The 24726-nt window shown below is 49.2% G+C and overlaps 1 protein-coding gene across 6 annotated transcripts in view; it reads left to right on the forward strand.

The window, feature by feature from the left end:
- The window catches only part of CUX1 (cut like homeobox 1), a 363108-nt gene that overhangs the window by 309259 nt on the left and 29123 nt on the right, over nt 1–24726 (forward strand). For 3 of the 6 annotated variants that reach the window (XM_045543043.1, XM_045543041.1, XM_045543042.1), the window contains exons 21-23: nt 12236–12538; nt 15529–15717; nt 20820–21084. The exons of the other annotated variants lie outside the window; for them this stretch is intronic. In XM_045543043.1, coding sequence (XP_045398999.1) covers nt 12236–12538; nt 15529–15717; nt 20820–21084 — 757 coding nt within the window. The remainder of the gene's footprint in view (nt 1–12235; nt 12539–15528; nt 15718–20819; nt 21085–24726) is intronic. 6 annotated transcript variants of the gene reach the window in all.

Consider the following 24726-nt stretch of genomic DNA (forward strand, 5'->3'; position numbering starts at 1 on the left):
CCCATGAGCCCGTGTGCAGCGTGGTGGGCTCATAGCCAGCTGCCAAGGGCCCGTCCTGTCTCTGCCACTTAGTGACTGTGTGGCTTTGTGCAAGTCACTTAACCTCTCTGTGCCTCGGTGTCTTCTATAAAATGGGAAAAATAAAGCACCTACCTCCTAGGCTGTTGGGAAATTTAAATATGTTCATGTATAAGAGCTTCTAGAACAGCAAGGCTGGCACAGAGTGAGTGCTATTTAAATGCTTGCTTTTCTGTCGCCACTACTATTGTATGTTGTTTTCTGTGTGCACAAAACACTGTAGAATAACAGACACGCACACGCGACACATGAGACGTGTGGCTTGAAAACGGAAGTCCAGTCGCTTGCTGACCTCTTTGGTGGAGATGGTCAAGTGTAGTTGTTGCCGGGCGTTGGCGACACCACTGGTCTACCGAGGGGCGACCTGCGTATGGCTCTCTGGACTCTTGGCTGCTATGAAATGCCATTTCCATCTCTGAAAGTTACCTGTCCATCAACCATTCCTTAAAGTTGACACAAAACCTTGAGCTTCAGGAGTAAGACTACAGGTTGTCACTCAGGCCTTTGGGGCAAGCTAGCATGGAACCAGGCAACCTGGGCTGGAAACGGGGTGGCTCTTGGCAACGGTGAATGATAACACAACTGTTGTCATTCTTTTGGTGGCTTTGCCTGCACCCTCCATCCTGGCGCTCCGTACCTCCCCTTTTGGAGAAGCCCCGGCAGGCACAGCCAGGCCTGTGGACACGTCTCCTTTCTCTCGCCATGAGGCTTTCCTTGGAAAACAGAATTTACAGCACACTGCACATTCAGTACAAGAGGCTAAAGTAGGTCAGAGGAGCAAGTGAGGACTTCAGTTTCCAGTGGTTCAGTTCCAGAGAAGGAATGAAGAAGTTTAAATGCCTAGTAATCCTCAGGTGATTTTAGAAAGGTATGGGAATGAAATGACAGAACTGATGTGTGTTGGCAGAAGTGTCTGCAGGAGCAAGTGCCAGGGCCCTACGAACCTGGTCCCCAGGTCCTGGAACCACACTCAGAGAAAAGGCAAAGCCACACTTCAAAACAAGGGACAGAATTGGCTTCAGATTATAAATAGACAAATATTAAAAAAAAAGATCCATGACAAAACAAACAACTGGTAGAAAAACAGACACCTTGGTTACCTTGGGATCTGTCCCGTGTGTTTCACCAGGGACCTATGCAGGGGAAGGGGAGGGATGATCGACAAGTCAATGGTGGCGTTGGACCTGGGTTTATGAAGTTTGGCCGTGGACAAGTGACAATCCATCTTGCCTAAGATGGAGGATCCGTGCTTCTTGAAACCCCTTCCAGTCTAAATTCAATGAACATACAGATAGTGGCCCGAGGTCCCTTCCTCGCTGCAGGGCAGCCTGACCATACAGCTGTCGTGGCTTCCCTCACCAGTGCCCCAGCCCCAGCCCCACGCAGACTGGCTCATGGGCCGTGCTCAGCTGCCCACAAGGAGGAAGGAGGGGAGTCCCTCCTGGCACTGTCCTGCATAGCACAGGGGCCAACCGGGAAGCTTCCGTCACTGGCTTCATCTTGATTTCGTGTTTTGCTCTTCCCTTTGGAACTGGGCTCCTAAATATAGCCGGAGTCTGAATTGGCAGAGGTCGGGTTTGTCCTTTACAGGAAGGCCAAAATTAGTCTGTCATTTGGCACCTAAATAAAGCAGCCAAACTGCCTTTGTACCAGCTTTGCAATTAGGAGGGACTGAAGTTGCAACATTTTATTTGATAAGGAAATGTTTATGGAAGCCGAAGCAACACCTCTGAACCCAAAATGCTGAGGAGAGAGGGCACATGGGCCCAGAGGGACATTCCCGAGTCACTGTCAGACCTTCTCGTTCCTGAGTTAAGGTCGGTTTTGTTTCACATGGTTTAAAATACCTCATGAATTTGGCAAAGAGGATCAATACTCCACAGAAATAGCACTCTGAGAGAACAGCAGTGGTTACTCTGATTTTTTGCAGGAAAAGGAAAATCTGTCCAGAGTGCCTGGAGCTGGGTTAGCAGAGGGACTCCCCGGGGGCAGCAGAGAGATGTTCTAATCAATTACCACATCATAACACTGATGTATGATAATTACCGAGTGTTTCTCCTGAGATAGTGCAGCATTTGGCTGGGATGCAGTTCTTTCATGGTCCACTGCCTGATTAATATGCAAATAATAGGCTGATTGCATGATGAATGCAGAAAATGAGTTCTCTGATAACGTGAGCACTGAAGCGGGAAGATGATAAATTACTTTTACTGACTGTCCTACATTAAGTACCCTTTCTCAACAATTTCATCACAAATTAAGTAAAGCAGTGTGGAGAGATTAGGAGGATGTGTAAAATAATGTACCTTAATGGCTTTTCTAATACCATCTCATATAAGGAGAATGTCACTTGGTCCCACTCAGCGTGGCCCCAGGCCCTCGTGGGGCCAGATGAGTTCACTCACCTGCGCGTCGGGCTCAAGGCAGGGAGCAGCCCTCCACGCCATTGGCTGTGGTCAGCCATGGATTCTCGAAGGAACATTCCATCACAGCCCAAACGTCACCACCCGCTCACCAGGCTGCCTGGCAGCATCATCGAGAAAGGGACAGGCTGCTCTCAGGACAGGCACAGATGGACACTTCCAAGCCTGCTGCCCACCACGCACCTGGGGGAAAGGAGTGTTTGTGAGCTACAGGCCTACAAGACTCAGAAAGAAAACAACATTTAAGACCACCATTTAGCTCCTCCAACTCTCAGAAATCTGGGAAAATTAATTCCACCATCAGAACAGCCGTGTGAGCTGCCTGGTGGAGAGAGTGGCTTGGTGAGGGATGGGCAGGTTTGCCCAAGGCCAGAAATGAACCCTGGAGAAAAAGAGAGGACGCACACACTCACACACGCACGCTCACGCAGTGATTAATCTTTGATTACAGCAAAGCAATTTAACTAGAGGGTTTGTTTTTTCCCATCTCGGTATTATATATTTAGACTGTTTGTATGACATACATTTTCTCTTAATGCACAGGGATGCATTGATAAGTGTTCATACGCACAGCTGGCTCGGTTAATAAGGTTATTGAAGGTAATTGGCAAGCATTATTTCTAAATCAGCGTGGATCTGGAGAAAAGCTGGAGCAGGGCAAGCACTGTGCTCCTGAAGCGGGGCCAACTGTGTCACCCAGTGTCACTTCAGCAGTCTTGCCAGACTGTGAGTTCCCTACAAAAATTGAATTGTAATTTAAGCAGGGTTTTTAATTTTTAATATCTCCAAGCTCTGCTTTTGATGTGCATATTTCCTTAAGAGCTTATAAAAGATACACAAGAAAAATGAGCCCTGAGGGAAAGCAGACTTAACTCCGAGTCCCTGGCAGGGTCCCCTCCCGGCCCATGGGTGGGCTCTAGCCCACCACAGGACCATGTCACCTCTGCGGCTTCTCCTCGCGCGTCTCCAGTCAACACAGGATTTCTAAGGTAGCTTTCCCCAGTGTGGCCTCCCAGCATGGGGAGAAGGAAAGAGCGTGAAGAAGCATCCCAGGTGGGAGGGAGGTCCTGGGTCACACACGGACGTGGTGTCTCATTAGAAGAGCTGAGCGAGTTGACTCCCTGGCAGGGGCAGTGAGCATCTCGCTCCCCTGGGCTGTGGCCAGGCCATGGGGAGGACCAACTGCCTGCAGGGCCAGAGACCGCCTGACCCTGGGCCTCGTCCCCCCAGAGCTCCTTCTCGAGGTGAGTGGCCTACCCACCCCAGGGCTCCTGAGCCAGCCTGGCAGACGGCCTTTGGCTCCCCACTCCACGTGTGCACAGCTCTGTGCCCGCTGAGCACCCCGTCTTCAGGCAAGTGTCCCCTCGCTCAGGCCAGCTCCATCTTTACACAATGCACATCTGACTGGTCACTCTGCTGTCCAGCCTCCCTCGGGTTCAAGTGCCACTTGCTTAGTCCACAACTCGGCCTGTCTTCAGATTCTTCTTTCCCCACCTCCTCTCGTGCAGGTGCCCCTCCCCCCAGGTCCACCCTCATCCATTCTCGTCCCCAGCTCCGGTGTGACAGGTGCTGTGAGCAACCACTGCCCCAGGCTCCTTGTTACAGTGACCTGCTTACAGAGGTCGGTCTTCCCCCCCTTTGGCTGCAAGTTCTGGGAGCACAGGGGCTGCCTTGCTGCCATCTGGACCCCCGGGTCCTCTGGCACCCCGCAGTGCATAGAAAGCCCCCTTATTCCCTGAAAGGCACAGGACGCATCTTTAAGAGGCTGAGAAATTACGTTTGGGCAGGTAAGATATAAACAGCACAAGTTAAATAACCTTGACTTTATTAAACAAGTTTCCTTTGTTAATAAATAAAGTATTTTGGCTCCTATGTCATTGTAACAGTTACTTAGGCAGAGTTAAGAAAATAAATTGTTCACACACACCCCTGCCCCCCCAGCACCCACTAGGTGCCAGGGACTTTTAGCTCCTCTTGTCTTACTCCAGTCCTGGCAGAAGGGTGAGAGAGGAATCATTGCTCTTCCATCTTACAGAAGAAACTAGTGCCGACAGGGGGACAGAGGTGCCACCCAGCTTGGCCCCAGTTCCTGGCTTGACCGTCCCACTCCCAACCATTTCTCAGGTTACTCCTTTATGTGATTGAAAAAAGAAAAAAGAGATTTGTTAAGTTTGCTGCTGAGATTTTCAGTGATTTATGGCAACCTGGGGCTGCAGAGGGCCATGCTACTGCTTGATGCCGCCGTGTGGGAGTAGACCTCAGGAGTTGCACCTGCACGCTCCCCCGCCAGTGTAGACGCAGGCGCTCACCTTGGAGAGAAGCCCGTTTGCAATGTGGCCCCTTTGGGTGCGTCTCTGATACTCCTCAGTACGTGGCTGGATTGCACTCGTTTCCTTCTCAGTAGGAAAACAGCACAGTAAGCGGTGGGGGAAGCTCCTGAGTGTCTCTGTGACACCTGTTAAATACAGTAGCCACCTGCTTTGTGTCAAGCTCTCATTAATGGGTCAAAATATTAAATACCACTCGTACTCAAGAAAACGCCACGTTCCTGTATTGGCCGTGTCTAAGGGTGACACGTGACTAGAGGACTATGGTAGCGCTCCGACAAGGGCTGTGAGTGTCTGCTGCTCAAGTCAGAGCCAAGCCTCGGGAACCGACAAGCCCGTCAGCACCACCGCCACCGAGGAGGGACTTGGTGAGAAATTTCAGAGCTGGTCATGCAAGCAGGTCTCATGTCACTGTGTGGTACAGGCCTCACCCACGGGTGATGAAGGTACAAGAGGTCAGAGTAGCGTGGCTGTTCACCTTTGATGCACAGAAGCTCATTCTATCTAAACAGACTCCGGCCGTAACCGCCAGGTGGCAGGTCTCTTCGGAGCACAGGGTGAGCACTCGAGTGAGTCCCCATGTTCAGGGCAGGTTTGGCGTCCACGTCAGGATCTGTCCATCTGAACTCGGCTGGGAAGCGTTCTGGACTGGTGGGGTCACCACTGCCAAGGCCCTCAGGCCGGGCAGGGTCCTTCCAGGCCCCTAGGGCTCCTGCTGGACCTGGGATGTCTGCCGTGCGCACCCGAGAGCTTGCCGCCCGTCCTCGCACCCTGCGCCGCTCACCACCGCGCCGAGGCCCCAGCCCTCCCCCTGGCGTCCTCACTCATTCACACTTAAATGTGCCAGGCCACAACCACCCCCTTCTCCCTGCTAACCTTCTTCCTTTCTCCCGCCTTGCCGTGCCCGTCTGTCTTTATAGGCACATGGAATTTCCTGGCTTGGCACGGGCTCAAAGCCTAAACTATGGACATAATGAAAAGTGGTGCATCAGACCAGCCGCCAGTTAAATAATGTTTGGGTTCTTGTCAGAATGTCACGGAGTACCCTGTCATTTTGTTTCAGCAACTTGTCCTTCTGAACGTACAGTTCGCCTTATGGCATGCCAGCAGTAAAAATGTCACTTACAATAATTACTTTTTGGTGAAAATGCTTGCTGACTTCCTACCTTCAAGCTGTTTTTTACACAGTGGGGAGATAATAAGAAATGACTTTATCCTGACTGCTCAAATGAACACTAAATGGAATTTGGGTTATTATTACTGCAGATAGAGAGCTGGGTATGGAAATTTAAACAGTGGCTCGGATAAACTGCAGAGAGATTTGTCTCTGAAAATTATGGTGGGTGCGTGTTTCCAGTTGGCTCCTATTGAAAACCTAAGGCAGCTGTTGTTTGCCTGCTGTTTTTGGAATGTAATATTTTTCATAATCCTTTTATAGTTCCTGAATGCCTTCTGTATCTCAGAGGGCCTCGAGTCACTGTCTCTGCTTTCTGTAGCTCACTAACCAAGCTCCTCTTCTGCAAGATTCAACACCTGGCAAAAAATTAATTCACATAGATCACTTTTTAAATGTAACACCTTACTATTGCTGTCAAAACTGGATGGATGGGACTGGGTAGGGGATTTTCAAATATGCAAATTACCCGTTTTCTATTGTCTCAGTCTTGTAAGCTGCAGACTCCTTGAAAGCAAGGTTTTGTCTAATTTCTCCATTATCCCAAGGCCTAACAGAGTACATGACAGAGTAGATGCTTTAAAAATGTGTGAGTGAGGGAATGAATGAAGGCAGGCTGTGATCCAGAACCCCCATGGGTGTGGGCAGGTGGCCGCATGGACAGAAGCATCGAGCCTTTCCACTCCTGACCTGTTTCCAATCCGTGTTCCATCCATGTGACTTTGGCCAAGCCGAGTTGCCTGTCTGAGCCTCAGTTTCCTCGCTGGAGAATGTGGGGTGTGTTCCTACCGCAGGGCCGTTAGGAGTGAAGGAAACCATGTGTAAACGCCCTCAACACACGCCCCACTCACACTTGGTGTGAAATGTGCTCTGGTTCCCTTCCCTGATCCCACGAAGGGATTGGCTCTTTTGTGACTCGTGGTTATGTTTTTGAGCTTTGCACGTGCTGACAGGTGGATGGTAGAGAAGCCGTGTCCTGGAAAGCAGGCCCCGTCACTCCCACCTCTAGCAGACACTCGGGGTGCAGGGCAGGCCCCACTGACTGTACGGAGGGCTATCTAGAGCTGGACCATCCAGCCATTGCACCGTATCTTCTGTCAAATGTGGGAAGTGACTGTGTCTATTTCACATTGGGAGGCGGCTGTGAGGGTTGACTTTGTTCCTCCTATACACTTCACTCAGTGCCTGCACACAGTAAGGGCACGATGAATGTCAGCCTAAACAGTGGCTGCTCTTACAAATGGCAAGGTGGTGGGCTTTCTTTCCATGGTCTTCCTCCTAGCCCCATGATGCCCTGCTGCCACGTGCCCCTCCGTGAGTGGCTCACTGGGCACCTGCCACCCAGGCCTCTCCCCTTCCTCTCCCCACCCCTCCCTCTCCTAAACTGCTCTTAAACCTGCATCTCTCTCCATACCTGCCTCCCACTCTTCCAGCCCTCCAGTTCTTACCACCCTGCTGTGTGTTCTCAAGCTCCTTCTCTGTGCGGAAGCAACAGTGAACTTACTTACTTTCTTACTTTTTAATATTAGGTCAACACTACTCCAAACATAAAGAAAACTCTAGAATAATGTAGTAAACACATACCTACCCATCATCCAACTTTAGCATTAACTTTTGGTCATAATTTAATCCTATGTTTTTAATAGAAATAAGACATTAAAGATAGAGTTGAAGCCCCCTCCCTAATTTTATTCCTCCTAGGAGTAGACTGCTGTCTACCTTGGATGTGCTTTTTATCATTCGCGTGCGTGGTGACAGACCCTCACTACTTACCTCAGTAGCCACACACCATACGTAGTGTATGCAAGCTTTCAGGCTTTATGCAAATGTCATGCTCTGTTTCTTGTCAGCGTCTTGCTTTGGGGACTCCTCATTAGGCCTCTGATGTGGACACACGTGGCTGCAGTTCTTACATTCTCGCTGCTGCCCGCAGCATAACAGCGTACTGTGTGAGCGTGCCACAGTTGAGATACCTCGTCTCCTGGTGATGGACACTGTTCCCAGTTTTTTCCTATTTCAGACAAGACCTCAATAAACTCTCAGTGCCCACTTCAAGTCTGCAAAAGAGAAGCAGTGCTAGGTGCAGGGCAGCCCCATCTTGGAGCGGGCCTTTTCCCGGCTCCCATTGCACTGGGATTAAAACACAGACACCAGACACAGCCAATTCCAAGGCCCTGACCACCCAGCCACTGGGGCCTCTCTCACCACACTGAGTTCCATTCATGCCTCAAACCCACCAGCTACCCCAGGTTTGGTAACTCCAAAACGTCTGGAACAATCTACCTCTCTTCTTACCATTCCTACCCCTCTTAACTTACCTGGCTAATTTCCTGCTCATGCCTGTAATGTCCCTTTTCCAGGACATCTCTCTCATCCCTAGGCAGATGTCCCTGCGCCCCTGCTGTGTACCCCCATCTGTCTCCCACCAGAATATCCATCAGCCTGTAGGTATTTGCTGTTTCATAGCTGTCTTCCCTGCTAGCTGCGAGCTCCAGGGGACAGGGCCACCTCTGATCTGTTCTGTGCCGTGTTCCCAGTGGCCTAATGACATGGCCTTCATTCATTCTTTCCACTAGCACTTTATTCCTAAGTACATTTTTACTAAAGTATAATTTACATGTAGTAACATTCACTCTTCACTCAGAACTGTTCTGTGAGTCTTCCCAGTCAAGATATAGAATAATTCCATCGTCCCCCAACTATTCCCTCATGTCCCTTCGTAGTCACTTCAGGCTCCCCCACCCCCACCCCTTAGCAACCCTGGTCTGTTTTCTGTCCCTATAGTTTTACCCTTTCTGGACTGTCATCCAAATGCATCACACAGGATGCAGCCCTTTGAGTTGCACCAGTGTCCCCATCATGTGCTGGGCACTGTGGAAGAGCAAGGTGTCAATCCCCAGGTGTACGTTGCATGTAGGCCTTTAGAGAAATAAACACATTTCCATACAATTTAGTAACTACTCTTTAAAAAAAAAAAAAAAAAACCATAAAATTCAGATTGTGTTTACCTAGCCCCAGCTATGTGGCAGCTTCCTTCCTCACGACAACCCTGTCTGCAGTTTTCAGATGAGGTCACCAGGGTGTTGTAAGAAGTCAAGAATCACATTCAAGTTAACACAGCTGGCTAGTACAGCGAGCTCCTGTCCCCAAGTTCAGTACCTTCATGCCATGCTCAGGACACCTTTTTTTTATTATTATTTTTAATTACATAGAATGGAGCAAAGCCTTGTTCTTTGAAAGAGTATTAGTTTAATCAGAGAGCTCCATTTGCTAATTTGTGGAAAAGAAAAAGCAACGTTTCTTCCCTGTTGACCACCTTTCTCGTTCTGTCAAGACAGTGAGTCATATGGGCAACCAACTGTCCCCCCTGCACTGACGGCACCCCCCACCCTGGCCACCCCAGCAGGGCTGCTCTGCTAATGGGTTTGGTTTTGTCGTGCTGGCCATGCCGCTGGGGCTGCGGTGCTTCCTGGAAATAGCTGTCTAAGGAATGACTTTCTTTCCAACACGATGTTCTGAGCGTGTGGATTCATAGTGTCTCCACCGGGTCCATTTGCCGTTGCATCTGGCCATGCCTGTCCAAAGAACGTGGGCCCAATCCTGCTTTCTGAGACCCGAGACCACAGGCACATCGACCTATGCATGCATGCGTCTGCTGGTGAGGAAATCATCTCCAGGAAGAGTGCTCGGCTTCTAGTTCTCTGCATTTCAGACTCAGGCTGAGGGTGCAGAAGCAGATACCAGGTAACTCCAGCAACCTGCTGCAGTGTGTCACTTCCACACGCCTGTACGTTTCGGGGCCCAGACAGCGTTTTGCTCTCAGGGGTTCTGCCTTTGTCTGTAGTCAGGGTCGGCAACACAGAGGGACACTGGTAATGGGTGGTGAGCACCTCTGTTTAGTTCTTACGGGGGTTCATCGTGGCAAAAATACATGTGAGTGGCTCACGGAGGATGCCTGGAAGGCAGAACTGCACGGCTGCTCGGTTCCTGGGCGAGATCTGCCTGCACCGACACCCAGAACAAAACAGGGAGGCGCTCCAGCAGCCAGCGCTGTGTGGTTTATTAGCCAGGCAGCCATGATTTTGACCTTGCTGTGGGTTAAAGGACACAAACCTGAGAAGGAATCTGTTTATCATGTGGGGAATTCATGCCATCCTTGACAGTATACAGTGAGCAAGATGGATGATCTGCCAAATCAGTCCCTCGCATGGGTGAATCAGGGCGAATTTACAGTACAATCCTTTTGCTGCTTCGGATACAAAAATAACATTTGCTGGGTTTTATATTCAGTTGTATGGTGACCTGGGGGTGAGCAGAGAGAAGAAATCCGATTTGTAGGATTCATACTGCCTTAAAGATTTATATAGACCACTTCTGCCTTTTACGTCTGTCTCTTTTACATCTTTCACAAACCAGTTTGAGTTCTTTTTTTTTTAACCTGATTTCCTAGGTTGAGGACACAGCTTTATATGATGGTGGAAATTTGTACCAGTTGAGGACAATAAACAGGTTTATCACTTGAAGTGCTGTTATTTTATTTGGGGTTTTGCTCTTTCTGGGTATTAATACAAGATACTCCTTGTATTTGGAATACACTGGCAATAGATTGTTATCCTGAATATAAAATGTTACACAGTAAATTGAAATTAAGCTCCTACTCAGTGTTACGTTTACTTTATAGTCAGGTAACTAGTATTTTGGGGTACCTGCTACATGTGCTGACATTGACTGAGTGACCCCTGCTAGGGAAAAGTGGCAAGAGGAAGACCCTGCCCTGCCCTCTGTGACATGCATGACATGGCACTGTGGGGTCTTACCATATGTCAGCCTTGGTGGGATGGGGGAGAGAGATTGTGTCAAGACATTGAGCTGGACCAAAGGCAGATTTTTGCCTTGTGGGTAGGACCTCGGTACTAAGTCACTTCACATTTTACTCCTGGACAGCCTTACTCTGTATTTAGACATTTGAAAATGGCCAAAGTCTTTATTCCAGATGTCTCCAAACTGGGATCAAGCCTATCTTGTCAGGTTTTATGGGTGCTGCTAGCAGAGGGGCCAGAAGGGACTCAGTAATGGAGCACGGGGTGGCATTTCCCACTGGGCACCTGCAGTGACACCAGCCAGGCAGAGGGCCTTCTTGAGAGAGTGTGGACCCCTGTGTGTCCACATTGACCCAGTTGCTTCCAGTGTTGGTTACAGCGTGGTGTAGACAAACAAAGAGCTTGGTTTTCAGAAGCAAGCACTTCAGTGCAAAATTCTAAAATGGATGAGCCAGAGAGTAGAGCAGGTGCTCCGCCTGTTTGGTTCCCTCCATCCTCTAGAGCTGGGTGCTGTGGAGCCCTCTGGGAGTAACAGTAAAAACCAACCCGGGATCCTGAGACCCAGAACTGGGCCACCATGGGGCCAGCAGCTTCATAACTGCAGTGACCACACATCATGGCAGCCCTCATTTAAAATAACCTGTCCAGGCCGGGTGCAGTGGCTCAGGCCTGTAATCCTAGCACTCTGGGAGGGCGAGGCGGGCGGATTGTTTGAGCTCAGGAGTTCGAGACCAGTCTGAGCAAGAGCGAGACCCTGTCTCTACTAAAAATAGAAAGGAATTATATGGACAGCTAAAAATGTATATAGAAAAAATTACCCAGGCATGGTGGTGCGTGCCTGTAGTCCCAGCTACTTGGGAGGCTGAGGCAGGAGGATCGCTTGAGCCCAGGAGTTTGAGGTTGCTGTGAGCTAGGCTGACGCCACGGCACTCACTCTAGCCTGGGCAACAGAGTGAGACTCTGTCTCAAAAAAATAAAATAAAATAACCTGTCTGTCCATTCTTTTTGTTCTGGAAAACATGGACAAAATAACCTCATAAATTATAATCTCACCAAGGTATTCCTGAATTACAGAATTACAGGGTTTCATCAGAAGAAATCATGACAGTGATAACACATGATTAATATGACAGATATTTTTTAGCAGAATGCCCCTATATTAAGCCTTCAGAAACCTCTCATTTAAACCCCTAGTTTTTCTTCTATTGATGTTATTTTTGTTTTCTAATACAGAAAATTAGAGGTTACTCTCAGTTAAAAAACTATGGAACAATTAATTAAGATCCATAGAATACCATACTGTATACTCCTTGTACAGAGCATTTAATTAGTATCTCCTAGATGAGGAGAGTCGATGTACATGGTGCAAGACAGCTATTTTCAGGCACGGTTTTCCATGTGCTTTGATTACAGAAAGCACTCCAAAGACCTCCGCCAGCTGCAGCCCTGCCCCCGAGTCCCCCATGAGCTCCAGCGAGTCAGTGAAGAGTCTGACCGAGCTGGTCCAGCAGCCCTGTCCCCCCATCGACACCAGTAAGGATGGGAAGCCATCAGAACCCAGCGACCCGCCAGCACCAGACTCCCAGCCCGCAACCCCGCTGCCTCTCTCGGGACACTCAGCCCTCAGCATCCAAGAACTGGTAGCCATGTCTCCAGAGCTGGACACCTACGGCATAACCAAGAGGGTCAAGGAGGTGCTGACAGACAACAACCTCGGTAGGTGCTTGTCTCAAATGCCAAGTCGGAAGGCGGCAGGGTGCTCCCTGTTTGAGTTCTCATGAACAGTAGGCAAAGGGCCTTGGGCTGAGCCAGCCAAAGGGTTTAAACTTTCGTAAGCTGCCACTAAGAACACAAGACGTCCCATAGCCGGGAACACTGAGGGGCCCATAAGGTGCTCGGATTCTGCGGTCAGCCCCTGCGCCACCCCCACTGAGACCCTTTGGAAGGTGTGGGTGCAGGTCAGGGCAGACTCGGGCGAGCCCCTCAGACTGTCTTTATTGAGACATCCCCAGGAGAGTCCCAGATCCTTGGTAGGCACCAGAGCTGGGCAAAATCAACATCAGCCCAACAGTAACCGGATGGCTCAGTGCAAGAGCCTTTGTCTGTGATGCCAGGCAAGCCACTTCTACTCTGATCCCCTCAGCCAAACTAGAGCAAAAATGCCCGCCGTAGGGTCGTGGGTAGCAGCAATTCCCAGCACTGTGCCTGGCAGCTAAATATAATCTATTATTGTTGCTGTCCCACTGCCCACCAAAGCCACCTCCATTCTGCTTCCCCTCCACTGGGATGGGCAGCCCTAGGGAACCAAGTCCATCACCCTTGCCCCTGGGCGTCAGACCCAAGGTGGCTCTCTGAGGGCTGTGTCCTGCTGGTCAGCAGCTGTGGCTGTAAGAATATTAGGGTGTTTTATCATTTTAAACTACTGTGATCCTGTGCTGTGGAATCGACCAGGCAGGGTTCTCCTGGTTTAAGCACATAGAGAATGGAAGCAGTCACTCCCCAAACCCCTGTGTCCTTCTCATTTTCCAAGTGTGAAAGTCAGGTAAAGGAGCAACAGGCTCCTCTGCAGTGCATGCTAAGACAGCCCTAAAGAGTGGCTGGAATTTGTCCATCGCCTTCAGGAGGGGCCTTGTGTGTCTTGTTTCTCCCAGAGAAGAGAAGAGAAGGGAGCAGCTGAGTTCCAGTAAAGTTTGCCAGTGACCTAACAGCCTAGGGGTTAGACCAACTTGGCCAGTTGAGGCTTCTAACTCACTCTCTGGACAAGGCATTGTACAAAACAGAACAAGAGAAAAAGTAGTATCAACTGAGAACATTTGTAATGAAGTTAATTCATAAAAATAAAAACGTAGCTGTTGATTTTTAAAAAACAGCTAAGTCCCATATGTTCATCAATTATTGACATGTGCAGGGATTCCTAGACTTGAGGCATCCCTGTTTTACAGTCTTGTCACTAGTCCAAGGAAGCAGGCCGGATACATTATTGCTGCCCACTCCATTACAGCAAGTGCCATTTCATGTAAATGTTGAAAATCAGCCAAAGAAAATTCTCATTTTAAACACTGATAAGTTGCAAGATTGCACTTAAGAGATTATGAACAGTGAAATCTCATCCTTGGCTTTACCGTGCATGTCTCCACTGTCACTGGAGATGGTTTTGCTGGGTAAGGGTCTGTAGCTTTCTTCAGGTTCTTAAATAGGTCTGTAACCAAAAAACAACTGAGAGCCACAGCTAGGAATACACTTAAATTTCCAATAATAATTGCTTGATTTTTTTTCCCCCACACAACTGGGATTGTGGCAAGTAATAGTAACTAGCTGTTCACATATGTTGCTTTCCTGAGCACAAAGAGCTCCTTGCAATAAAAAGAGATTAGTTTGCCAGGTTGGAATTAAATAAAATTTATTTAAAACAACCACAACAGAAAACTAGTAAGGACTTGGGTCACTTATAGGCTAAACTAAGTATTTGGAAAGCAGGGAAACCACAGGTTTACAAAATCAGTAAATTTATCTTTAAGTTAAAATGACTGATAAAAAAAATTAATTTCTCAAATCTGAAGCTTTACACGCAGTAAACTTTTACTTGGAGGCCTGCTTTTTATAAGGCAGTTATGTCATGTCCTTCTACATCTTCCCTGGGAACACAGGCAGGATGTTTCTGTGTCACCAATGGCACACGTGAGCCCCGCAACAGGCCAGTCCACTGGTCCCCCTGCCACTGAGGGTGCGAGGTGCTCCCCGCCCTGGGTTTCCGTGTTCTGTGCACTCTGTGGGACCAAACGCTGGCCTCTCCGATCCCAACCTCTGTTTCCACCTAGTAAGTCCTGCTTATTCTAGCTAGTTCTCCCGTCAGGTCAGTCAGGTTACGACTGAGTCTAATTTGTGTCTTTAAAAGTGGTGGCCCTCTTAACTGGCAGCTGAATGGCTCTCAGGGAAGTGAACCTTTCTTTTTAAGCCCCTGACAAACATGGCCAACTTCGCGCTGCTGTGCTCTCCAGAGCGAAATGCCCTCTGGTCAGCCTGTGAAGCCGGCTGCCCCCCCTGCCTAGGAGAAGAAAAGCTTATCAGGGAAGGGGTTTTGATCCACTTTGAGCCACATTTAGCAAAGGCAGCTTAGACTGCAGGAGCAGATGAAAAATCTTTTTGGGGGTGATGTGGCACCAGGCCTCTGAAGCTTGCAGCACTCGAAATGGCAGTGGCCTGCCTTTCAAAACCACAGAGCTGAGGGGCGCCCTCTCCTCCCTTCCTGCTGTGACCCTGGGTCAAGTGCCCTGTTTTCTCAGCAAGACCTGACGGCCTTGCTAATTGTGAAAGGACATGCAGACAGCCCCCTGGTTCGAGGTTGTACAAGAAAGGTCTCCCTTTGCTACTTGGCCTCCAGAGCTTGGGTTTAGGAATTTTATGGCCTCTGAGAAATGCTACAAGTGTATCCAGGTCTCAGTTCACCCAAAGCCTTCAGGCTTTGGAGAGAAACATGGTTTGTTGTGTATAAGCAGCATGCAAGAGCAGTACCAGCTCCCTTGCCAGTGAAATTTGGTAGAAGTCTGGTTGAAGGACTGTTTCTGCAAAGTGCTTGCTCTAAGCCAGGACCCAGCTAGCCTGACTCTGGGCCTTTAAACTCCTGTGTCTGATCTTAACCTTGACATGCTTATATTAGATCCCTGGCTCTTGGTGACACCTCTCTCTCCGTTCTGTTTTCTCTCTAGGTCAGCGCTTATTTGGGGAGACCATCTTAGGGCTCACCCAAGGCTCCGTCTCTGACCTCCTTGCCCGCCCGAAGCCCTGGCATAAGCTCAGTCTGAAGGGACGGGAGCCCTTTGTCCGGATGCAGCTGTGGCTGAATGACCCCAACAATGTGGAGAAGCTGATGGACATGAAACGGATGGAGAAGAAAGGTACCTTCTCCCCACTCTGCCCCATAAGCTGCTTTCTCATTTACAAACAGGCTGTTTCTTTTCAATCCTTCACACACAGCTGAGGAGGGAGTGACCCATGACCAGGGACAGTAAGGCAGGACAAAAGATGTTTAGACAGTCATCAGCTAATGAGTACCTAAGAGGACTGGGAAGATCTGTAACGTTTTCCTTCCGGCAGCCTGAATCTAAAGATTTTTTTAGCATTGGGAGTGCTTTTAACCAAGGGGAGTGCAGCACAGCACTGGGTGGCGGTTCATTCGGTTGCTATCTTTTGTCTTGTGGGTGGCTGGGTGGGGTATTACGACATTTACTGCATATGTACCATGTGCTAGAGGCTCTCGTGTATTATCTTATCAGAGAGAGAATTAAGAAATGCATTTTGTAGATCAGGAAACTTAGGTTCAGAGAGGTTAGGTGCCTCCACCAACATCACCCAGCATGGAAAGTGGCAGAGCAAATTCCTACCAGAACAGATCTCTGTCTTGCTGTTATTTTCTAGCCTCTAGAGGTACAGCCTCCCCAGAGGAGTAACTCCAAATGCATCCAAATGCCACCTTGAATGTTGATTAGCATTCTTCTTGCAGCCTGTAGACTGCAACATAGGAAAAAACCCAAAGGGGCAGCGCCTTGGTGGCGGAAAGCTGAGTCCACTTTGCCTCATGTTTGCAGTTCCTAGTGCTGGTCCTCCTCAGTGAGTCTGTCCCTCGGGGGCCCACAGACCTCGGGTTACCTGCAGTGCTCTGGGTTCACTGGGCACTGAACTGAATCCCGTAGGTGTGGAGACTGGACACAGCTGCTAGCCTGACCCTAAGAAGCTTTGACCACCCCCTTTGATCAAATGAAGCAGAGGCCCTTAACTAAGGCGTCATAAGCACCTGGGTGGCTCGGCCTGGCCCCACCCACAGGGTAGCTGAGCCAGTCCTCTCAGGTCACCAGGAGGTTCCAGCTGACCATCACTGGTCTCACCCAGCCAGGAAAGGGCTGGAGAAGGAGCAAGGAGCAAGAGTCTCCGACATCTCCTCCAGGAACGTGTGGGCCTGGGCCCTTATGTAATATGGAGACTTGCATTTTCTGGGTACTGTACTTGCTACTTGCCAGGCATTGTACTGAGACCACTCAGTCCACACGACTGTATCCCCGTGTCAATGTCATTATCTGGTAATGGTGAAGTTCAGGCACTCATGGAACCTCCCTGATTTCAACAGCTGGTATAAGTAGGGAGCAGAACTCAGGGCTGTCTGACTTCAAAGCTGCTGCCTTTGTTCTGAGAGCCTGCCACACGGGGATCCAAGGGCACTGCTGCTGCCCACTGGCGATGGGCCCAGGCGGTGGCCTTCTGCCCCTTGAGAGCTGCTCCAAAGGGCCCTGGCCTGCCCTGGAAACCATGGGTCTGACACAGGCCATGCCTCTTGGGCAGCTCCAGGCAGTGCTACAAGCTTCAGAGGCCTGGTGCCACATCAGGCCCAAAAAGATTTTTCACCTTCCTACTATGGGAAATTTTAAACATAAACAAAAGTGTCATGAACCCAGTGTATCCACTGCTGAGTTTCCACCATTGTCAGTACTTGCCCAAGCACTTTAAACGTCTCCTACACTCTCTCAAGAGGCAGCCCTGCCCCTTTAAGCCTGGTGGGGCTGCTGCCCTCAGTACCTGGGCGTCAGGAGAGAGGCGGCCCTGACTTTACCACTCCCTGGTGTATTTCTCATCCCAGTCCAGAAAAATGGACCTTAGTCCCCCAAATCCATCTTCAGGGACCTCCCAGGCCTCCACTCTGCCCCCCACATGGGCTCTGGGCGCCATCTTGTGTTACAAAAGAGTTACTGTTTCTGCCGAGGTCCCCAAAGGGAAGGCACTGCCTTCTCTCCGCTAGTGGGGGTGTTCCCAGGAGCTGGTCCCTGGAGAAGTTGTCACTGGCCCAACCCAGCCTGTCAGACGTGATGACCGGTACCCACAGCGCAATCTCTCCACGGTGCCCGTGCACACCAGCAGGAGGGGCTGGAAGGAATCTCAAGCACTGCACAGTCATTCCTTCCTGGCCTCTCAGGATGCTGTGTTAGTTTTCTGTGAAGAAGACTTAGCTTCTCAGCTGTTGCCTACTTCTAATGATAAAATGACCAGTTAGTTAAATAACTTCCTCACCTAAGTTATTTCTTCTGTAAAATGAGGATAGTAATAGTAACTTCTTTGGGTTGGGAGGACTAGAAAGAAGGTACTTAGTATAATAGCTGCACACATAAGTGCTCAGTAAATGAGGGTTTTTAAAATAACTTGTATTCCTGTAACTTAAATTATGCCCCCCCAGTCTAGCCTCGGTAAAAAATGCAGCAGCAGGTCATCCAGACTGTATGGTCCACGTGTGCACTGCGCTTCCTGCTCCCCACAGAGCTTCTGTTTCTTCTCCCGTTCGCTCTCATCCTTTGTCTGTCATTCCTGCCCTTTTCTTTCTTTTCTTTTCTTTTCTTTTCTTTTCTTTTCTTTTCTTTTCTTTTCTTTTCTTTTCTTTTCTTTTTTTTCTTTCTTTCTTTCTTTCTTTCTTATAAACCTTCTTCTCTACCTTAGTCTGCCCTCTGTTTTTCTGTTCCTTTCATGAGATGGCCCTTGAACCAATCTCTGCACAAACACATGGATGGACACATGGATGGACAAACACACACACACCCCAGTGCCTTGGCTCTGGAGGCTACAGGTGCACGCTGCCCATCAGTAGTCTTCTCCCTTGACATTTGAGACCCGAGTATCAGTGCTGCTGCTGTCTCCTTAGCTTGCTGTGGCTCACACAGATGCTGTCTCAGTGCATGTTCACAGCTATAGCCCAGCAGGGTGGGCAGACATAGGGGGACCAGCCACCAGCTGGCAGGGCAGACTGCACTGCCCTCAACAGACTGACATCAGACCTCAGTTCCCTCAATTAACTGGCTGTGTGACCTCAGGTGAATCATTTAACCTCTCTGAGCTTCAGTTTCTTCAGGACTAAATGATAACTGTCAGCTGCAGCTGTTGCTGATGACGCTGCTGCTCTATGACACGCCATTTGAAGGAAATAATAATATTTCTCATCTTCTATCAGTTATAAGAACTTTTAAAGAATTTTCAGACCATATTCCAAACTAGCTCACTAGAAAGACCCATATGAATGATTCATTTACTAAGGAAGTCAGAGTGGTTTTTATCTGGAAGCACAGCTGGCAGTTGCTGCACACAGCAGAGAGGAGCAGGTGCAGCACTGAGCACCCCAGAACCTGAGACCCAGCACTCTCCTGCCCTGGCTCACCAGGCCACCCAGGCACAGCTCGAGTGGCAGGCCCCACACGCTGAGACTCCCAGCCTGTCTCTGCCTCCACGGCGTCCCCTAACCCCTCACTCCCCAGCACAGAGACAGACTGCGAGCCCAGGCCTCAGGTGTTCTTCTGTCCCTCCTGGCCAGCCACGTGCTTCCCACGCCCACACCCTGCTCCAGCCACTTCCCCACCCCTCCTCATCTCCAACCAGCCCCCTGGTCACTCTCTGTTTATCTTGAGACTTAGGCCCTGCGGTCACTGCCTTCCTCCATACCCTGCGTCCTGCCCCATCCAGGGGGATTTTCATGCCCGCTCTGAAGACCCACCAACCTATCCAGCTCTCTTGTCTTTAAAAACCCACTCAGGATTTCCCTTCTAGAAACCATCCTGTCTCTTGCTTTTCTTCTACAGTTAGGCGTCACACTCGCCATCACTTCCTCACCTTCCATTCACTGCCAGCCTGCCGCAGCCTGGGTCTGTGCTCTCAGGTCTCCCAGTCTCCAGCTGAAATCCAAAGGACTTCCTGGGTCCTCTTCACTCTCCTTTCTGTTGGCCACCGGCTCCCTGAGACTCACTCATCCCTTCTGTGACATCGTTCCCTGTGTTCTTCCCATCTCTCTGGAGCCTTTGTGGCTGCTTCTCCCTGGGATCATTCCTGGTATGCTGGTGTTTTCCCGGCTTCCCATCTATCATCGACTTCAGCCAGTTTCTATCCTAGTGGTTCCCACATTCCTCTCTCTGGCCCAGACCCTCCTCCTGAGCTCCTTGAATAAAATCTTTCCATTTATTCTCTTGCTTTTTGTCCTGCCCTGGCTCTGCCTGTCTCTCCAGCTTCATGTCTAACAACAGGTCCTGCCATTATCCCACTCTGTGCACACATACATGCACACACACACACACGCACACGTGCCCGCTTTAACCATGCTGTTCTGTGCCTTTGGCCTCCATATGCTGTTCCCACTTTCTAAACAGCCTCTTGCCATCTTCTACCTCGTTGCCTGTTTTTTCGGGTTAACTCGTCCTCATCCTTCAAGGTTTAGTTTAAACGTCATCTCTTCTGGGAAGACTCACCAACCCCCTCCCCAGGCCAAGTTGAGCATCCTCCCTCCCTCAAGGACCCTCCCTCAATCCGCCTCCCTCTGAGCCTCCTCTCTAGCCCCCCTGCTGGCCTCTCCCCTATTGCTTTCTTTTTTTTTTTTGAGACAGAGTCTCACTGTTGCCCAGGCTAGAGTGCCATGGTGTCAGCCTAGCTCACAGCAACCTCAAACTCCTGGGCTCAAGTGATCCTCCTGCCTCAGCCTCCCGAGTAGCTGGAACTACAGGCGTGCGCCACCATACCCAGCTAATTTTTTTACATACTTTTTTTAGTTGTCCAGCTAATTTCTTTCTATTTTTTTTAGTAGAGACAGGGTCTTGCTCTTGCTCAGGCTGGTCTCGAACTCCTGACCTCAAGGAATCCTCTCTCCTCAGCCTCCCAGAGTGCTAGGATTACAGGCGTGAGCCACCACGTCTGGCCTCCCCTATTGCTTTCTACAGTGGGCATCCATCTGAATACTTCTCTGCGTCCCCCACTGAACTGTTAAGTTGTGCAGGGACACGTGGGGACCTCATATTCCATCAGACCAGGTCCTCGGTGAGCTTGTGCTAGGTGACAGAATGGTTCTAGTCCAAGTGTTCTGAGATTCTCTACACAAAGGTCACTACAGGCGACACTGTGCTGTCATGCTAGTAGTGGGGATCAGGGACTTGGGCTGGTCTCACAGCTGGGCCTTGACCTCAGTCTGGTGTCTCTCCCTCCCCAGCCTACATGAAGCGGCGGCACAGCTCAGTCAGTGACAGCCAGCCCTGCGAGCCCCCCTCTGTCGGCACTGACTACAGCCAGGGCGCCAGCCCCCAGCCCCAGCACCAGCTGAAGAAACCCCGAGTGGTGCTGGCTCCCGAAGAAAAAGAAGCCCTGAAACGAGCGTATCAGCAAAAGCCATACCCATCACCAAAAACCATCGAAGACCTCGCCACCCAACTCAACCTGAAAACCAGCACTGTCATCAACTGGTTCCACAACTACAGGTACAGCCCTTGCCCTCAGCCCAGGAAGGCCCAGCTCCAAGAGAGAGCAGCTGGTCAGCCCTCAGGAAGGGGCTGGTCTGCACTGAGGAGAGGGGCCATCCATGGCGCACGGGAATGATGCTCTGGGAACTGAGAACCAGGGGTTTGGTCGTTTCATTGGTTCTTCATGTTGTTTTATTGGAGTTTTTGCCTCCAAAGATGTAGAGCCAAATCCCTTCCAGTCACCATCACGTAGTTAGAGACAATGCACATCCACCGGGACCAGGAAAAAACGTCACCTTTTGGTTGCACCATTTAATAAGGGAGAGTGTAGGCATTTGTGGTTCCCAGTAGTGAACATTTATTTCCTGGTGATTTTTTTTGTTTCTTGGGGTCTTTTACAGTATCACCTTCCAAATTAGTTTGATTAATTTTGTAGTTAAATAAATCATTTAAGACCCTTTCTTTTGGGAAAGTTCATGAGTTAATGAAGATTTCCTGAGCATCTCTTAGATCTCAAGTGTTTTAAACAATGTTGTATCACTTGTTCCTCACAACTGTAGAAGGGATACAGCATTATGCTCATTCTACACATGGAAAATATAAAACTCAGAGGGACTGAGTAACTTGCCTAAGCAGGTAAAGGCCCGGTGCCCTCTTGGTAGAACAAAGTGGACTGGGAAGAAACGTTCTGGAGTAGATAACGGAAATCCTCTGAAAGACAACGAATTGTTGGTCATAGCTATAACCATACTCCCGACTGTCAGAAACCAAGAATGCCAGTAGCCTGATGGAAATTCCCAAATTAATGCCTCAGTTGCTGCTTCTCATCAGAACATAGTTTTCTTTAGGGCTTAGTGAAATTGAGGTAGGTGCTTCTGGCTAAACCAAGGTGACAGTACACACATGTAGCCCATGGAGAGGGAAATTGTATCTCTGACTGGGCCCTCCCTCATCCATAAGTTCTACTGGAGTTTCTGAAGGGACCCAATAAACCACCCAGGTTCTGAATAAATTAGAAAATTTTAAAATATTAGAAGGAAGCCAAAATCACACCTTTATTGCCAATACAGGTGAAGTGAGGAGAGCTGAGTAGACCTGCTACCCAAACCCAGAACCAGGCACTTCCCCATGATGGCAGACTGGCCCCGGGGAGGCCTCCCCATGTGTTGACACCCACGGGGACAGAGAAAGTCCAGGAGCTGAGCACAACTGGCTTATTCATCCCAGATCTACCAATCTGATAAAAAGAGAGGCAGAGGGAGGCCAGCAGTGACAATAATGGAGCTCCCTGTACATGGAAGGAAGCTTCAAGAGTAATAAGTGAAATGAAGGAGAATGAATGGAAACGTGGGCAGAGGTTTACTGGAGTTTCTCCTTGCCAGGAGTTATGCAATCCCATTTTCACTTTCTCGACACAAAAGTGCATTAGAATGTGCACTTTCAAGTCTCCTGAAAGTTATGTCTGTTTTAATGTGTGTAGCTCTAAGATTACTGAGTATCTGAACATAGGTACTACCGGTTATACAAAATGTCCCCCAAAACATTTCCCCTGGCCCTGATGGGGCCACCTTTTTCCTCAGGCACCCCACACCCCCAACCCCCACCCCTACCTCAGTTGAGTGGCAGTCACTGTCTCCTGGCTAGAACACACTCCCTGGGGCTTCTTAGCTACTGTCACTTGTCTTGCTGGTCTCCTGACAGCCATGGTAATGCTTGTCACATGGTATGATCACTGTGGAGATGACTTTGGTGCATGTAATCCAAGCAGAATTCACCCCTGGCAAAGGTTGAGAGGAGGGAGAAAGGAAGAATAGCAGTAGGACCTCAAAACTTATTAAATGAGCCCAGGTCTGGGTCCAGAGTAGATGCTCAATAAAGGCTTTCTTTCAAAAATAACTGCACAACAAAGCAGGCTGGGCTAACAGGAAAACCAAGGACAGATTAATTTCAGCTGCAGACATCTAGAAAAATATCATGGAAGAGGTAGGAAATGAGCAGGCTCTTGAAGGAAGGATTGAACTAGAGGAGAATTTTATAAGCCACAAAACAAGTTGAAGGAGAAGTGAGCATCAGGTCACTTAGAACTGGCATGAAGTTCAGAGAATTGAAGTCACTTGCCTAAGGTCACCCAACAGGTCAAGTGCAGAGTGGAGATTCAAACTGAGCGCTCTCTCCCTGGTTTTAGTTCTTCCATTAAATGCTCAGTACAAACCAACTTGCCCTGATACCCCACAAAGCTTCCTACAAGAACTAACACTCACCACTCAGCCCCCATGCAGTGGATTTGTAAATTCCTAACTAAGAAGGCAGTTTTTTACATTCTTTCCTCTGGGGTTAAATAGGAAAAGTTGATTTTATTTTCTCTTGCCCCACTGGAACCTTCAGGGAATAACACCTGGGGTCAATTTTTGCCCCCATCAAACAAATAAGGCTTTACCTCCTCTTATGCTTTCACCTTAAGGGAATTAGAAGTATCTCAGGCTGACCATTTGTTCAGGAATGCAGCCAGGGGTGCCAGAACATCACGCCACAGGACGCTGGTCTGCTGGAAGAACTGGTTCACCCAGCAGAAACTTCTGAGCCCTAAAAGCCATGGCATTCTGTGAGCCTTGAGTGACTTGCCTAAAAGCCAGAACTGCTCCTGGTACCTCATCTTTCTAAACCAGAAGATAGTATTCCTTTTGAACATAGAGACAAATCTAGGCTAAGAGGGATGTCTCATATCTGTTGAGCACATAGTATTGGCCAAGCACTGAGCCAAGAATTTTATAAATGTGTCATCTTATAAAATCCTCCAATCCGCACCTGATGGCCCCATTTTACAGACAATTGCTGCTCACATCAACCACGCTGGCAAGTGTGGAAACCCATGTCCCAGCCCTTTTCCTCAGCTTTAGTGCTTATCACAGCACACACACGGCAGCAGGATAGGAAGGATAGTGACCATTTTTTTCGGTGTCACTTTGTACTCTGTATTATACGTTTAACATTTTGTTTGATCTTAATAACATCTTGGCAAGGAAGATACTGTTCTCTACATTCTTCAAATAAGAAAACTGAAGCTCAAAAAGGTTAACTTGTCCAAGTTGCACAGCTAGTAAGTGGCAAAGCCAGGTTTCTAACCCAGCTTCGGCTGGTTCCAAAAAGCCTGTACTCTGTTCTGGGCCTGACTAGGACCAAACCTTAACTATCTGTTTAGCCTCTCACCTCCCCCACTGGGGTGGGCTGGACTGGGTTCACCCCAACTGGCAATGTTGCTGCCAAGGGGCATGGAAACATAGTGTCCAGGAAGCTGTTCATGGGAGCTGCCATTTCCCAGGCTCCCAAAGCCCCAGAGAAGAAGGAAAGTCTTGTGCTACCCCTGGGAATTTCTGGGGGCCTTCTCAGCACCTCACCTTTCTGAACCAGAGCTCAAAAATCTTCAGGACAAGGATTGGAACTCACTCTCTGCAGGAAGCAAATAACTATGCAACAGATTAACCACCACCCCCAGAGTTCTGCTAACCTAGTCTAGGTCATAGACTAAACTGCAGCAGTATTCTCCCCAGGGGAGTCCCTAAGCCAGCACAGGACCTGGCAAAGAGTAGGCTCTCAGAAAACTTTGAGTTATATGTACTGCAGAAAATGGTTTGCTTACCCCAGGACTTTCTGCAAGACACT

Source organism: Lemur catta, chromosome 2, assembly GCF_020740605.2.
Source record: "Lemur catta isolate mLemCat1 chromosome 2, mLemCat1.pri, whole genome shotgun sequence".
Taxonomy (NCBI): Eukaryota; Metazoa; Chordata; class Mammalia; order Primates; family Lemuridae; genus Lemur; species Lemur catta.